Source organism: Salvia miltiorrhiza, chromosome 4, assembly GCF_028751815.1.
Source record: "Salvia miltiorrhiza cultivar Shanhuang (shh) chromosome 4, IMPLAD_Smil_shh, whole genome shotgun sequence".
NCBI classification, from domain to species: Eukaryota; Viridiplantae; Streptophyta; class Magnoliopsida; order Lamiales; family Lamiaceae; genus Salvia; species Salvia miltiorrhiza.
In genome coordinates this window covers 29,495,156-29,513,243 of record NC_080390.1, presented here as the reverse complement: position 1 = coordinate 29,513,243, position 18,088 = coordinate 29,495,156, and the positions used below count along the sequence as shown (strand labels likewise).

Below are 18,088 nucleotides of genomic sequence, written 5' to 3'. Positions count from 1 at the left end.
AGGAAGCCACAATGGAAAACCAGCTAGAGGCAAGATCAATGCTGCAGTTCAAAAGTGGAGTTGTTGCCGACGAACGATTAGTCGTATTTGGGCAGCTGCAAATAAACAAAGAGCAAGTGGTGAGGTAATAAGTTCATTGAGTAAAAAAAAGCTTAGGCCAAGGAGAAAACTGGTTCATCTTGATTTAAATTTGATTGCTATCTTAGAATTGTCAAAGAGATCTACCATAAGAAGGCTTGTATGTGGGATTAAATGCAGTAAAAGCACAGTGGGTAGGTGGATTAAATTGGGACTGATCAGACCTCATTCTAGTGCAATAAAACCTGATCTTACTGCTCCAAACAAGTTGCTTAGGCTACGGTTTTCCTTAGAAGCTCTAGAATATGACAGGATTCTTAGGAGTTTAACTTTCAAAAGCATGCACAACACAATTCACATTGATGAGAAATGGTTCTACATCACAAAAAGTAATCAGCGGTTCTATTTGACTCCTGATGAGATAGACCCTCATAGGACATGCAAGAACAAGAAGTTCATCACCAAGGTGATGTTCATGTGTGATGTATGTAGGCCAGTGTTTGGGGCTAATGGTGAATGCTTGTTTCATGGAAAAATTGGAATTTTTCCATTCACTGAACTTGTTCCAGCCAAAAGAAACAGTAAGAACAGGGCAGCAGGTACTATGGAGTGGAAACCAATTCAAAGCATCACCAAACAAGTAGTGAAAGATTGCCTAATATACCAGGTATATAGGGTGAATGAGATATGCCCTAAATGTAACAATAGCATGTTCCAAGTTCAACTGATTTCTGTGTATGATTAGTTTTATTGAATGATTCAATATGCTGTGTATGTATGGCAGTGGCTACTTAAGATGTATGGCAGTGGGTACTTAAGAATAAATGCAGTGGCAGTGTGTATGTATGGCAGTGGCTATTTAAGAATAAATGCCGAGTTTGTTTCTTTGAATTTTTTTTAAAATCAGATCATCCCTGCTATTAAAGCAAAGTGGCCAGCAAATGCAAGCAAAACCATATATATATATAGCAAGATAATGCTAGGCCTCACATTCAAGACTCAGACCCAGATTTCAGGGCAGTAGCTTCAGCTAATGGCTTTGATATTCACTTGGTGCATCAACCACCAAACTCCCCAGATACAAACATCAATGATCTGGGGTGGTTCAGGGCAATACAAAGCCTCCAAACTGAATCAATGTCTACAAATGTTGATGGTCTAGTGAATGCAGTCATCAAGTCATTCAATGAGTTAAGTCCTAGCATTTTGAATAAGGTGTTTATAAGTTTGCAAAGCTGTATGGTTGAAATTTTGAAGGTTAAGGGGAGGAATAGCTACAAGATCCCTCATCTAGGGAAGGATGCTTTAATTAGACAGGATATGCTTCCCTTGAATTTACAAGTTCCAAGTGAACTTGTTAGGGAGTGTTTATCCTACTTAATTGAGAATGGAGCATTGTCATATGGTGATGCACTAATGAATGAGTTGGGAGTGCAAGCAGGATGCACAAATGAGGTTGAGATGATGGTTCATCAACTTCAAATTCAAGGAACAGAAGTTATGTGAAGAAGAAGGATACATTTTGGTATTTTTTGTAAATGCATAAACTTTTATTACTGCAATATGATGTAAATGCAGAAGCTTTAATGCAAAGCTGTGAATGTAAAGCTGTGAATTTTTGTAAATGATCAGACCTCATTACTAAATGCAGGAAGGATATGCTTGTAAATGCAGAAACTTTTGTAAATGCAGAAACTTTTATAAATGCAGAAGCTTTGGTTTTTTTTGTACATGAATGAAAGGATATGCAGAGCTGTACTTAACCATGAATGCAGAGGCTATGAATGCTGCACACACAAAACCATCAAGACCAAAAAAAAAAACAGCCAACCAGAACCAAAAACACCACCAGCCAACCACAACCAAAACCAACACCACCATCAGCCAGCCAAACCAGAACCAACAGCACCATAAACATCAACCAACAACTCAAAAAAACCCATTAATGCTAGAACAACGAAAACCAAACCATAAGAACAGGGGAACATGGAAGAATCAGGTTTTTTGCATCTCATAAATTCTTTTTTAAATCATAGCAGAACCATGTACACCGAGACATAAAAAATGAACATCAATCATCATTTCAGACCACCTTTAAACACATACCACAATTTACTAACACTGCAAACCCCACATGCAATTGCCTAAACCAAACCATAAGCACAAAAGATCGCCCAAGAGCCTACACCAAAATAAAGAGTAGGCTAGATCTCACCAGAAAAAAATCAGGCAGCATTGATTTCAGCATCAACAACACGCTGTCGTTCATATCCCTATGTTGCCAGTTTTCCTCACACATAAAAAATGAATCTGGGTAAGAACTAGGGTTTGAATCACAAATCGGTTCTTCACCGGAGGAAGAACTAGGGATAGACGAAGTGAGTGTACCTTCTTGGACTAAAGCCCGGCGACGCCAATCTTTGCATCCATCTTCAATCACCAACAATTGAATCCAATTCTCCAACTCAGCCATCCATTTGAAATCATACTTGTCTCCGTAGGATTTCGACATTGAATCGGTGGAATCCCCCAGAAAGTGAATAATTTTGTGTTATTCGACGAAAGGCGTAAGAGAGAGAGAGAGATAGCTTCAGATCTTTTGTAAATCTACATCATAGGGATCGGGACATTATCGGTGATGGAGAAGCATTACGAGGTGAGAGATGAATGCAGAGAGGCGGCGGCTTACACCCAAGAAAGGCGGCAAACGGCGAACTAGGGATTTCAGACGGCGGATTGATGCGAAATGAGAGATGAAGCTTCGCGAGAGAGAGAGAGAGAGAGATAGAATAGATTAGGGTTTCTCGGTGCGGCAGAATCGAGAGCCAAAATTAAAGAGGAAATGAAATGGGCTCCCCAAATCCGAGTCCAATTAGTTAATCATTAGGCATTTTAATTAGCATTAAGTAAGCCCTTATTATTTCCTAAAAAGGAAACGGGACATTATCGGTGGGACAACCCAAAAAGGAATACGAGACATGAATAGCGGGACGGAGGGAGTACTATTATTAGTGGTGGGGTAGTTGTCCAAAAATAGAAAGAAAGAAAGAGGAACTTATTTGGGGGACGTCCCAAAATGGAAAAAGAGGAACTTATTTCAGGGACGAAGGGAGTATTTAAAGTTGAAAAGTTACATTTTCAAATTCAGAATTTTATTGAGTAATTGATATGGATTATTTTATTTTATTTTATATGTAACACATATTTTACATTTGTTTATATTTTAATTTTGTTTAATATTTATTTTTATTTATTTATTAAAATATATCATTTAATTTCAATATTCGTCGTGTGTCGTACGAATGGACATACTAGTACGATATACATTAATTATTAAAATTGTAAACGCCTTAATTTCAAGCAGAAAATTGCACCGAAATGATGCAAACTATTAGAGTTGGCCTTGACAACATGAGCTTCATGTTTCTTTTAATTTACTTGATAAAAACGGAAAGTATGGTCGAACTTATTGTTCTTTTTGAGATATAAAAGAACAATAAGGAGTTGGAATTAAACTGCTCATTTTGAATTTAAACCTCTTCAATTATTTTCCGTAATTTTATTTACAATGTTTTCTTGTCTTGATATATATAACTCAACTAAAAGTGCGTTTGCTTTGATGAAAAATGAGAGAAAAATTATATTTTCATTTATTTTTCATCATTTCACATGTTTGTTATTATGAAAAAAAAAAATCCAGACCTAATGGAGAATTTTCTCTGGTAGCTCATTTTCTCTCAAATGTTAGATAATATTATCCTAAAGTAAGGGTGTGAAAATATTTTTCAATAATTTCTCATATTTTCATCTATAATAAATATATGATAAAAAAAAAGAGAATGAAAATTTTACCACCAAAGTAAACACACCCTAAATAGAATAAGTGGGTTTGGCAAGCGATAAATTGTAATTGAGCACCAATGGTAAAAATTAGCCTCTTTTTTTTTTCCGCTGATATATAGCATGCCACTACTTTTAAGCATTTGATTTTGCATATATTTCTTTGAGGTGGTATTGGGTACAATCGGGTGTACTGTGCAATCGAATTGCATCCTCACTTAGACCTTGACTCGCATCCTGATTCGAATCCATATCCTGACCCGCTATTTTGAGTGCGGGTCAACCTGATTGTACAATATACTCGATTGTACCCAAGTTTTTGTGTATTTCTTTTCTTTTTAGCAAGAGATCCAGCCAATTGATAATTTATCGTTTCGATCGAATTCAATCAAGTCAAATTCGAGTACTCCCTCCGTCCCACGAATCTTGACACGTTTTCCTTTTTGGACCGTCCCACGAATCTTGACACGTTTCCTTTTTTGGCAATAATTATTACATTCTCTCTCCTACTTTATCACCTTTATTATATTCTCTCTCCTACTTTATCACTTTTATTACCTTCTCTCTCATACTTTATCAATTTTATACTTTATTAATTACACACTTAAAACACTAATCTACAACTCCTTAATTCCTGTGCCGAACCCAAACGTGTCAAGACTCGCGGGACGGAGGGAGTAGTAGTATATTCAATTGTTTTAAGAAAAGAAGAAGAAGAATTTCATTAACTCGCAGTACACTTAATTTCTTATTGAAAACCCGTTTCTAGTATGTGCACTTTGCTGGACAAAGGTTGATTGCCAGAATTTTGAAGTTCATATCGAAATTTACTTTTCTTGATTTGTGATTATTTTATATTTGAGTGACTAAATTGGAAAAAAGTGGAATATGACTAATCAATTCTCTTTTTGTTACTACATTAAAATGCATACGAGTGGCATTTATTAGTCTCCATAAAATCACAACTTCTCATTCTAATTAAATTTCAAATTATATTACAATGTACGTATCTACACACGCTCACTCTCTTTTAATTAACTCCAATCAGTTTCCAACTTGTATCTTGATTCTTGAAGTCCAAAGTGGGATGGACTGTATTGCATTCTTAAAATCGAACAACAAAAATTGGTACGATGGAATGAGATCGTTCATAAGTTTATTCATAATCGCATGATTGAATGGAGAATACATCATGCATGAGCATATATATACGATCCTATGAGGCAGATTTAAATACACAAAACTAACAATAACATATGAGTTTCCATAAATCACAACAGATCCATGCAAAGCAATGATAAGTACTTTTGCAGTTGAAAAGCAAGAAAGATGAAATGAATTTTTATAGTAATTAAATTAAGTTTATTTCATGTATACTATTTTTTCTTGCCCACAGGCCCCAAATTAATTTTCTAAATCTGGCTATGTGTTCAAGTTGAAGGAAAAACCTTAAACCCTCGGACATCATAGATCACGATGACTCAAGGGCCGAGCCTCATCAAAACCTACTCGCAGCGAGGGAAAACACTCGAGTAGGAAAAAGAGTACTCGTCTAAACCTCCTCCTAATCATCTTCTTCATTCTTCATATGCAGACCAAGGCGACGGAGAGGCTCAGAAGTGGGATAGTACGAACCAAACAGCATCTTCAACATAGTTGGCGTGATGTCCACGACGTGACCAGCAGTCTTCTCAATCTCTTGCAATGCTTTTCTTTCTCTCTCACGACGCATCTTCAACTGATCATCTTGCTCCTTCCTCGGTTGTTGATTTCTTGAAGGACAATCACCTGCAGATTTGTGAGGAAGCTGCAGCGTCTGTGCAGGGCCGGCCCTGACATTCCGGGGGCCCTAGGCGAAAACGAAAAAAGGGGCCCTTATTAAAATAAAAATTTGAGATTTTTTTTATATATTATTTTTTTTTTCTTATTTTATAAACAAACATTATTAAATAAAGAGATTTAAAGGCCGCTCCATAAGGGACTTGAACCCAAGACCTTTGACCTTAGACATTAACCCTTTACCCCTTGGCCAACACATGCACACTAAAATTTGAGATTTTTGTCATCGAATAGAGATAGCATGTGATTGTCTCTCATGATTGTGTGACTACGTAACTTTATTATTAATTATTAAGTATAATAAACTAAATAACAATAATTAAATAATTTAGATCTTCTAGCTTTTGAAAAGCAAAATCATCAATAACATCTTTAAGATCAAGTTTACCTGCCCTAAATAATATGTTTTCAATATCTCATTTTCAATGCACAAAATTGTTAGCACATTTAATATATCTTTCTTCAGACATAGTAATCGGCAAATGTGATTTTATCAATTTTAATTTACAAAAAATATTTCTATTCACGCTACAATAACTGGTATACTTAACAATATCCTACATGCATTTGAAACATTAAATTAACAATATGATGTTTTGACAAACTCAAACTTCTACAATTAACTTTATTTTCTTATGATTAGTATAACACATTTGTATCACTTATCATTTTAAAATAAATCTTTAATATCAATATCAAATAATATTTATTTAATAAATTTAAAATTAATAAATAATACTAACTTATAATTTTTTTTAAGGAAAATACTACTAATAGAACTATTTTTAAATTTTGGGGCCCCTCAAATTTGGGGGCCCTAGGCCTTTGCCCCATTTGAATTGAAGAAGGGCCGGCCCTGCGTCTGTGAAGCTTTGAAGATAGTATCAGCAAAACGGGTTTTGAGCATTGCAGCCCGCGCAGCCTTCTCCGGCGACGTTTCAACATGATCAGCAACAACAGTCGTCGACGTCTCATTGACAAGATTCGGCTTGATAAGTTGATGATTATCCAACAAATCCGTCAACCGCCTCCTGAAAATAGCATCCAATACCGCTGCCCAGCGAGGGCTGTAGGGTTTCGCATTCTGAAAACACTGTCTGACGTCATCTGCGAATTCCTGTGCGCCAGAGTAAATATTTCCCTCTAGCTTTTGTTGAACTCTTTTTAAATCCCTCGGAATCTTGACCTCCAACGGCTCGCTGAAACTATGATCGATCAAATCTTTCAAGATTTTAGTGCACTCTGCCTTGATATTCTGGTCCATCTGAATCCGCGGCTTCACCGCCATAGTACGACACCGCTTGATTCCATTATGTTCTGATAGTCCACACCCAACTCTCTTCTTCCCAACAGGAAACATCATCATCGCAGAATTCATTGCCTTGCCCTACCTATGAAATAGATTGTGCGTAAATAGATTGAGAGGCACGATTCTGCTGTTTAAATATCTCTCTCTTAAGGCGGCAATGCACTCCGATAACATATATGCTTGGTTTTTTTTTAAATAAATTAATAATTACATTTAAAGTCCATATACCTTTGTAGGTTCACATTTTATGAAATAAAAAGTTGGCTATAAACAAATGGGTTAGTTTTACATAAATATATTTTAATGTTTATTCAGTGCAATTAATTTTTTCTAAACTTCCATTTATTAATTCGTTTATTGCATATGTTGTAATTACATAAATTAATATGATTGCAAATAGGAAAAACACAAAATCCCCCAGATTCTGACCTGGATTCAACCCAATTAGACTATACTACCTGAATGTCAAGTGCTAGTTCATTTTGATATAATGTTAGTGCCATTTACATGCAGTGTTAGTGTCATTTTAATATAGTAATAGTGTCATTGGTAAAATAAAATAATGAATAGTGTTGTTTTCGAAAAAGTGTCATTTGTAAAACCAAATAGTGTTAGTGTCATTCCAAGATCGTGTTAGTGTTAGTGTCATTTCAAGAAAAAATGGATTAGGATAGTCCAACTAGGTCAGGATCTGGGTCGGGTACAACCCGAGTGTACATGAGACCACGTACCTCTAAAAAAAATAGCCTTATAAATTATGAACTACTATACAACTCATTTTCTAGTTATTACTCCCCCCGTCCACAAAAAAGAGTCATGTTTCCCCTCTTTTTTTTGTCCACGAAAAAGAGTCATGTTTCACTTTTTTGACAACTTTACCCTTATTTTGTTTCACTATTTACTTTAGTTGCCATTGATTGGCCCACCACAAATCAAATTTAAACACTCTAGTTATTCCTTAATTAACTTAGATGTCTTAATTAATTACCCTAGACGTCTGAAATTAAAATCCCCCTCCCCACATTATTTCTTAAAAAGCATGTGTATATAGTGTTGCCAAGGGCCGACCGAAACCGGCGGTTCGACCCTGAACCGGCCCGCCGGTCAACGGTCCGGGCCGGGACCGTTGACCAACGGGCCGGTTCAGGGCCAAACCGGCCAGTTATCCGGGCCGGTTAAGGTTCATAGGGTTGCCAACCCTGAACCGCCGGTCCGGCCCGCCGGTTCGGCCCTGAACCGCTGGGCCCGACCAATTTTTTTTTTTTTAATTTTATATTCAAATCCTAATAATTTTAACTAAATGTAGTTTCACTATTTATAGTGTACTACACATGGTAGAAAATCCTACATTTTTCAATGTGGGATAATGTAACTTCACTATTTATAGTGTACTACATATGGTAGAGAATCCTACATTTTTCAATGTGGGATAATGTAGCTTCACTATCTATAATGTACTACGCATTATAAAGAATCCTACATTTTTCAATGTGGGATCACTCAACCTAACTTATAAATATATAACTTTTTTTTTGATATATAAATATATAACTTATATTCATGTAATAACTTATAACTTCTAAATATATAACTTATAAATATGTAACTTATAACTTATAAGGTCTAGGGATCAATTAGTTAATATTAGTTAGTTTACTTATTCAATTTTAAAGATTATGTAATTTGTATCCTTGTAAATATTCTTTTGGTACGTAGAATAAATTCAATAAAGATATCTATTTTTATGAATTCATTTGAATTTTTGGTTCTCAGTGTGTTAATTATTTTTCCTTTATTTTATTTCAATTCAATTCTCAATGTGCCTTAGTTATATATATACTTATATCAAACATTTGAAAACATATATTTTTTGTAATAGAGAGTCAATTGATTAATTTTATGTTACTTTTCATCGTTGATTCTTGACTCCCTTTTATGAACACTCTATAGAAAAATTAATTAATCATTAATTGAGGGCCTAAAAAAATATTAATTGATTTTGATTACTAATATTTTTTTTGAAAGCCATACCTGACGACGGTTCATTTGATGGGTTTTCTCCCATAATTTAATGTTAGTCCAACAATTTGATTGAGAGAAGAGGGGTTTCAAAATTAGTAAAAGTAATTATGTCAAATCTACTAAAAAACACATTATTTTAAATAAGTGTGCCATGATACATCCATTCGAATAAAAATTCGATATATTAATAAAGAGGCCTTGAATTCATTTTCCCCCATCTCCCAATTCAAATAAAAAAATGTAACCATTATACCTTCACGCCATTAGACAAATTAAAAAGACCAATGAATGATTAAGAATGAAAGTCTATATATGCTATAGATAATTTAAGTTGAGTGATCTCACATTGAAAAATATAGGATTATTTACAATGTGTAGTACAATATAAATATTGAAGCTACATTAAGTTAAAATTATCCCACATTGAAAAATATAGGATTCTCTACAATGTGTAGTACACTATAAATAGGAAGCTACATTAAGTTGAAATTTTCCCACATTGAAAAATGTAGGATTCTCTAAAATGTGTAGTACACTATAAATAGTGAAGCTACATTAAGTTGGAATTATCCCACATTGAAAAATGTAGGATTCTCTACAAGGTGTAGTACACTATAAATAGTGAAGCTACATTAAGTTGAAATTATCCCACATTGAAAAAGGTAGGATTCTCTACAAGGTGTAGTACACTATAAATAGAGAACCTACATTTGATTAAAATTAAAATATTATTTAAGTGGAGTAATTTCAAAAATTTTCAAAAAAAAAAAAAAAAAGAGGAAAAGCCCGAGAACCGCCGGTTTTCGGCCCGGCCCGGAACCGCCGGTTCAGGGTTCGAAAACCGGCCCTTCAAATTTTAGGCGGGCCGGTTCAGGTTCATGAATTTTTTGAACCTGAACCGCCGGTTCGGGCCCGGAACCGGCGGTTCCTGAACCGGTGGCAGCCCTATGTGTATACCATTTAAAATGAAAACCCCTAATTCTTGAACCATCTCTCCGTCGTCCGCCTCTCACCCTAAGCCAGGGCTTTCGTCACCGTTTACCCTTTCCGCCTTCGATTCATCATTACCTCTCACCCCTGATCGATGGATCTTGAACCATCTCTCACTTTCTTTGTAAATTTGGTGATTCTACCAAAGAATCGTTGGATCTGTTGCCATCTCCGACGGATCTCTGTAAATTCGGTGATTCTACCAATGAATCACTGGATATGTTGCTGGCGCCTCCAATTTTAGGTGATATGACGCCTCTAACGGAGCCTTTTCATCGTGGGCTGACGAGCCGCCTCCCTCTAAGTCCGAAAACCCAAATCGTCGCTTCTCTCTGAGCCTGAAATCCTAAGGTGTCTCCTCCCTCAAATCGTTGTCTCATATCCGGCGTTTTCGCCACCGTTGACGTTGGTGCCAAAAACGCCTCTGACGCCTGTCGATTTGGTTGTGGATGTCTTCATCAGAGATGAATTTATTGATGTTTAACTTATTTTTTTATCTGATTCTAGGGTTTGTAAATAATTAGTTAGGTTTATGTGATTGATTTATTGATGTCTTTTGCCTTCCTATTTTTTATTCATAATTCTTGGTGCTTGATTCCTTATGAATTGTCTGGTCAATAATTTGCATGTTTAGCATTCGGTTTGAGACCTAGTGGAGATAACTGTTTAGCGGATTCAGGAATGTATGATATGATTTCAACCTTGAGACCCGGCGGAGATAGGTGGATCATAGAGAGCTATTCTTGTGAACTTTTGCAAGTTAGTAGATTTTCTTGAGACCTAGCAGAGATAGAGAATTTATTAATCTACTGTCATGTGCTGCTCTAGCGAGAGTGTGGGATTATACTTGTGCTCTCTCATCATAGCTGGATTAAATTGGTAATTAGGATTGATAAGTTAATTATGTGATTTTGATTAATGAAATTACATTCCTATTATCAGTATTTTATTTATCTATTTAATTTCTTTTTATTTATTTATTTTATTTGAGTCTAGTATTTTATTTTGTATCCATCTTATTTGTGTGTTTGCCTGAATATTGCTAGAGAATTATTAGGATTAGTTAGAGTATTATCACTTAATTGCGGTAACAGTCTCTGTGGATACGATACTCGATTGTTATATATGCTACCATTGCACCGTGTTAGTTGCGGTATTTTGTTGCTAATAAATTAGTGATCAGTATTGTAGATAGTTACTCAAGGAAATTATAGGTTTACATTTTGAAAAGTAAGGATACGACCTATCTGAAATTCAAGGATTGGTGCACTAAAGTGATGAATGAGAAGGGTACTGGAATCAAATATCTTAGAACAAATAATGGATTGGAGTTTCTCTCAAAAGAGTTTCAAGAATTTTCTGCAGAGAAGAGGATTAAGAGGCATAAGACTGTGCCAGAGAATCCACAGCAGAATGGGATGGTTGAGAGGATGAATAGAACGATTCTGGAAAGGGTAAGATGCATGTTGTTATGTTCTGGAATGCCAAAGCATTTCTAGGGAGAAGCCATGAATACAACTTGCATCTTAATCATCAAATGCCCATCATCAACAATAAACTTCAAAACACCAGATGAGACGTGGAATGGTTATGTTCCTGATTACTCTTATTTAAAGCCTTTTGATTGTAGAGCTTAATTACTCACACATTAGACAAGATAAATTAGAGACAAGGGTTCTGAGATGTGTGTTTTTCTAGGTTATCCAAAAGGGGTGAAAGGCTACAAGTTATGGTGCATAGAGCCTGGTATGAATAAGCTCGTCATAATTAAGTAGGAATGTCATCTTCAAAGATGATGTTAAGCCATATTTGGAGGAAAAGTAGAAGAAAGTGAGTTCAGAAATCTCTAAAGCAAATGATGCCATTTTTTAGGTGGAGTTTGAAAGCAAGGTTGCAGAAATTGGTCAGGAAATGTTTGAAGATTCAGGTAAGCAAGGCAATAGTTTAAGTTCAGATCTATCTGACTATTTGCTAGCAAGGGACAGACAAAGAAAGACCATTCAACCTCCATCAAGATATGAGGATATTGACCTGCTAGCATATGCAATCAGTGTAGCAAAGGAGGTGCAGTATCAGGAGCCAAAGAACAAGTCAAAGGCCATAAGAAGCAAGGATAATAATAAATGGATTGAAGCAATGAAAGAAGAAAATGACTCATTGCAAAGGAATGGCACCTGGATCCTAGTGAAAAGGCCCAAATCACAAAAGCTTATGAGTTTAAATGAATCTTCAAGAGGAAGATTGAAGTAGCAGACAAAGAGTATGTGAGATTCAAAGCTAGGTTGGTGGCCACAGGATTCACACAGATGAAAGGTGTGGATTTTAATGAAGTTTTTTGTCCTGTTGTGAAGCATTGCTCAATTAGGATATTATTAACAGTAGTGAATCACTTCAATCTAGAACTCCATCAATTAGATGTGAAGACAACATTTTTTCATGGAGATCTAGAAGAGACTATATACATGACTCAACCAAAGGGATTTGTGCTGCCAGGAAACAGTGACAAAGTTGGCTTATTAAACAAGTCTCTTTATGGCCTAAAGTAAGCTTCTAGGTAATGGTACTTAAAGTTTGATGAGTATATGATGGAACTTGGGTTCACTAAATCTCAGTTTGATAGTTGCGTGTATCTCAGGCAAGGAAGTGATGGAGAATATACATATCTATTACTCTATGTTGATGATATATTGGTGGCAGGAAAGAATCTTGTTGAGATTGAAAGAATAAAGCAAGGAGTTGAGTAAAAGATTTGAAATGAAGGACCTTGGCTGTGCAAAAAGGATTCTTGGTATGGATATCCTAAGAAATAGGAAAAAAGAAGATGTTTGTGGCTGACTTAAAAGGATTATATACTCAGGGTGCTGAAAAGGTATCACGTGAGTGATCACTAAATTCTTAGCAACAATAACTGGAACTAAACAGTGAAATTGTAGCAAGAAAACAACAAGTAGAGTATCGTATCCACATGGACTGAAATAACGAATTACTCTAAATAATCTTAAGTAAACTCTAGTAATATTCATGCAACACACAAAGCTGAAATATTTAAATAAAACTAAACTCAAAGAACAGCAAATAAAAATTCAGAAATAAACTTTAATGATAAAAAGACTGATCCTAGGATAGTAAATTAATTCATTAACCAGATTCACACAATTAATCTATCAATCCTAATTACCAATTTAATCCAGTTATGATGAGAGATCACACATTTAATCAATTACTCTCGTCAGAGCAGCAAAGATCGTAGATTAATAAATTATCTATCTTCGTCAAATCTCAAGATAATCTACTAACTCCCAATAGCTCCTAAGAATAGCTCCTTATGATCCACCTATCTCCGTCAGGTCTCAAGGTTAAAATCATATCATACATTCCTGAATCCGCTAAACAGTTATCTCCGTCAGGTCTCAAACCGAATAGCTACACATGCAAATTATTGATAAGATAATTCACAAGAATTCAAGCACCAGGAATTATGAATCATAAACTGGAAGGCAAAGAGGTATTAACAAATTAATCACATAAATTCAGTTAACTATTTACAAACCCTAGAATCAGATAAAGAATTACATAGCAAAAGAAATTAAACATAAACATAATTAAAAAGAAAACAATTATAAAAATTGAATTATATAAAATCGTAGTAAACGAATGTAACAGCTTGAATCTTCAATCGTGCAGAAATCCAATCCAAGCCTTAGAAACTGGAAAGAAAACAAAAACTAAAAGCTATATATATAACTAAGAAATAAAGTTGGGGACTCCAAATAGGTCAAAAGATGACCTATATATAGTGTCAAGGTAAAATACAGAGTTTAAACCCGAATAAAACAATAAAACTCGGAAAATCCCGCAAAAACTCCCGACTCGGTGCCCCGCCCAGTGGGTCGCTGTTTTACACCTTAAAAATACCCAAACTCGGCGCCCAACTCCAGTGGGTCACTGAGTTTGGACTGCTGCGTGTAATGTTTTTGTTTCGGCTATATCTTTATCGTCCAAACTCCAATTTGCAATCCGTTTGCGCTCACGAACTCCTCTCGAGATGAACTACAACTTATATTTCAGACCATATTTCCAAATTCGATCTCAACAGTCCTGTAAAATCCAATATTGGAGCAAGTATCATATTTCACAAGATAAAACAATATAGGCACAAAACAAACATCCAACACTCAATTTCCTATAAAATTAACATCATATGAACCACTAAAAACCATGGAAATATGAGTGTTATCAACGAGTCACTGTCCTCTAGATTCTCATTTCAAATTATCAGCAAAACAAAGACCTTTTACAGATGAGGAAAGGAAGGGAAAATGGAAATATATTGTTGGAAGTGTTATGTATACTATGTTCTGCACAAGACCAAATCGTGCACACCCCATAAGTGTGATTAGTAGATATATGGCTGATCCAAGAAAACAACATTAGAGTGCCTTAAAGTGGTTGCTTAGATATCTTAAGGGAAGCACTGATTTGGGAATTAAGTTTGAAAAGTCTAAGGTAGATGAAAGTGAAATACTAGTTGATTTTGTGGATTCATATTTTGCTGCGAATTTGGAGTAAATGAGATTACAAACATGTTACATTTTCATGTTATTTGGGTATGCCATAAGCTAGAAATCAAGTCTGCACTATCAACAACATATGCAGAATATATGAGTTTGACAGAGGCAGTGAAGGAAGCAATATGGCTTAAAGGGATAGTTGAGGAATTTGGAGTCAAGCTGAATGAAGTCAAAGTATTCTGTGATAATTAGGGTGCATTTTATGAAAGATCAAAACACATAGATGTGAGGCTGCATTTTATTAGAGACACTGTGAGCAAGAAGACTGTTCAGGTGTTGAAAGTTTCAACTGATTACAATGCAGCTGATATGCTTACCTAACCTTTACATGATGATGACAAATTTTAGGTATTAATTGTCTGCATTTGGTTAACTTGATTTCAATTGGGGAGCTTTGTAATGGGGCTTACTTCGAGGGGAATCAGGTTAAGATATATGTTACATGCTTCTGCAAGGTGGAGATTGTGAGGGATGTGTTTGCAGAATATATGAGAAGTTAAGAGCCTTGCATGCAAAGTCAGTAACAGTGGAATATTTCTCATGCACCGGTTTTGTTGTGCAGTTAGGATCGATCTAGAAGGAATTATAGTTTAGTCTTTAATGTAATCTCATATATACATTTCATCCACACATTCCTGTGTATGTTGAGCATTTGTAGTTTAGTTAAGAGAAAAGAAAAGTACTTGAAAGATCAAGAAGAGAACAGAGTGTTAGCTAGGCGATATAGCTCTAAAGTTTAATTATGTTTCTTGTTTGATTTATACCATAACTCTTTCTCCTCCGATCAGTAATAGAAATCTCCATTTATCCTTCGTGCACGTAGGTCGATTGACCGAATCACGTTAAACACTATTGTCGATCAGTTTTCTCTTTTCTATTATTAATGCTATTCTTGAGCTTGCAGCACATTTTTTTTTTTAAGGAAAACACCCAAGGGGTGAGGGGTTAGGCAGATCCCCAACCTGTAAATATCAACCGTAATATCATACATGACACTGCCCAAAAGTAGCAACGTCCAACAGAGACCAAAGGAGAAAGAAGAAAGAAACCGACAAAACATAACCATACATAAATGTAGTCCAAAAGTGACTACATCCAGAAGAGAAATGAATCAAAATCAAACGGGGACAAAACAAAAACAAACTAACTATGAATATGATATCTAAATCTTGAAATTAGCATAATCAAGCTGGTCCATGTTGTGACTGTGTAACACTTAAATGAATAAGTACATATATTATACACTAGTATTATTTTGAGCTAGACAAATAAATAAATAATACTTCAAATTTATTACTTTCATTATAGCAGACAACTTTTTCAACTATTAACGTCGAGGCAAAGTTTTGATCTACAATAAATCTATTTATAATCTTCATAATAATACATTTACTTTTGAGTAAATATATAAAACTATCCACTTTTATATTGTAAAGATAAAAATTGTCCACTAAGATAAAAATAATAAAAATTGTCCACTTTTTGATTAAAAAGACGAAAATACCCTTAACTTTAAAAACATAAAAATTAACCATTTTTCTCTCATTCTCTCTCTCTCTCACTACCGCCGCTGCCACCACCTCTCTCTTCCTCCACCACCTCCTGCTTCACCACCGCCGCCACACTCTCCGATGCCGACCTCCGCGCCACCGCCTAACGAGATGTACACCGCCTCGACCCCGTCGCCTCCGCCATCTCCTGCTTCGAAGTAGAGGAGGATGAGTGCGGCAGCGCTTCGACTTCGGCGGTAGCTGCGGAGGATCTCACCGATGCGCCGTCGTTTCTAGGGTTTCTCTCGAGCTGGTCGGCGATCAACAGAGGAGATGGCGACATATCTCTCTCTCTCACAACAGATCTCCCCCAGATCTGTTGTGAATTTGAGTTTTTCTAATTTCCCTCCCCCAGAAATTGAAGGCGGCGGCGGCTACCTTTCCTCTCCAGCGACAGCGACAGAGTTCCTTTCTCCATCAGCTGTACTCCAGCAGCGCGGCATTCTTTAGCGGGCGGTGATCCAGCGGCAGTGATTCTTAGGGATCCAGCGGCGGTGCGACGTTCTCCGGCGTTTTTCGGCGCTTCTGCCATCTCCTCTCTCTCCCTCTCTTTGCTGCGACGACGTTCTCCGGTGATCAGTGGATTCCGGGCTCCGGGGTTTGGCCTCAGTCGGGGGCAGAGGCTATTGATAGCTTGCAGAGTTTATCTCTACCGGGGGACAATGGGATAAACAGAAGCTGTATATCTCCTTTCCACCGCATATTGTGCAGGCCATATGCTCGATAAAATTACCAAGAGAAAATAAAGAAGATACTCGGTTCTGGGAAAATATGGCGTGAAATCGGGATATCTCTACGCGACTAATTTCTTCCAACCTCATCAGATGTCTTCTTGCTCGAATTTTAGCAAATGGTGGAAATTATTCTGGTCTCTCGAACTCCCTCCTAAGGTACTTCACTTGCTTGGCGAGCTCTTCATGATTTGGTTGCGGTTGGAAGGAGTCCTCGGTGGACGGGGACTCTTAGGCAGCACAGCGGCTACGAGGAAGAGCAACTCATGTGTGTAACATATATGGTTTTAGAGTTGTTGATTAATTTGGAGTAGTATTTTGTATTGATTGTGTTTGTATTGAAGTGTGATGCATTTATCTAGAATATTCTAGGTGAGAATAAGCTATGTATATTCTAGAGAATTCACCACTAGCTAGATTAATCTAGAGTATTCTAAATAATACTAGGACAAGAATGAGTATTCTAGAGATTAGATATTTTCTATATAGTATCTAGATAATTCCTTAAGTGGATGTTAGTAGAGAATTCTAGATACAAGTTAGTGTAGTGGGATCTAGAAAGATCTTCCCACACCTATAAATAGAGCTCTTGTGAGCCATTTGTAACCAATCTAAAACCAATCTCAATAATCTCAAACATCTCAAAAACATCACTCTATCTAATATTATCTAAGTTCTTTGGAGACAAGAGCTCCACTCTAAAATCATTATCTCTATCTTCTACACACACTACACTCACAATATTCTCTACACCACTTCACTACAATCACTCACCACACTCAAACCTCTATATAATCACCTCCATTTTCTAACAAGTGGCATCAGAGCTTGTTCGATCATAAGCGGGCGTTATGGCGTCGTCAAGTCTCTCCATCACGACTCCAATATTCAATGGAGAAAACTATGACTATTGGAGTGTTCGTATGAAGACTTGCCTTGAATCCCATGATCTTTGGGATGTCATTGAAGAAGGAATCACCATGCCGGGAGAAGATATCGACAAGACATCCTCATCCGAGGTACGTAAGAAATTAAAGCAACAAAATGCTAAAGCTCTTTATCTTCTCCAACAATCTGTTAGTGATTCTATCATGGCAAGAATTATTCGAGCCACTACTGCAAAAGAAGCTTGGGATATCCTTAAGGAGGAGTTCCAAG

General features: G+C 36.2%; 1 protein-coding gene across 1 annotated transcript; it reads left to right on the top strand.

The window, feature by feature from the left end:
* The first annotated feature begins 11 nt into the window (after positions 1-11).
* Positions 12-1,584, top strand: LOC131023257 (uncharacterized). The gene is made up of 4 exons (XM_057952800.1): positions 12-124; positions 259-745; positions 863-913; positions 1,048-1,584. The coding sequence occupies exons 1-4, from the start codon at positions 12-14 to the stop codon at positions 1,582-1,584; spliced, it is 1,188 nt and encodes a 395-aa protein (XP_057808783.1).
* The last annotated feature ends 16,504 nt before the right edge of the window (positions 1,585-18,088 follow it).

What these genes read in the sequence shown, in the direction of transcription:
- LOC131023257 (XM_057952800.1), top strand. Translation starts at nt 12, where the DNA reads ATGGAAAACCAGCTAGAGGCAAGATCAATGCTGCAGTTCAAAAGTGGA. An exon ending in AACAAAGAGCAAGTGGTGAG is followed by an intron (nt 125 to 258) that starts GTAATAAGTTCA and finishes GATTAAATGCAG; the next exon opens with TAAAAGCACAGTGGGTAGGT. An exon ending in AAGATTGCCTAATATACCAG is followed by an intron (nt 746 to 862) that starts GTATATAGGGTG and finishes TATGTATGGCAG; the next exon opens with TGGCTACTTAAGATGTATGG.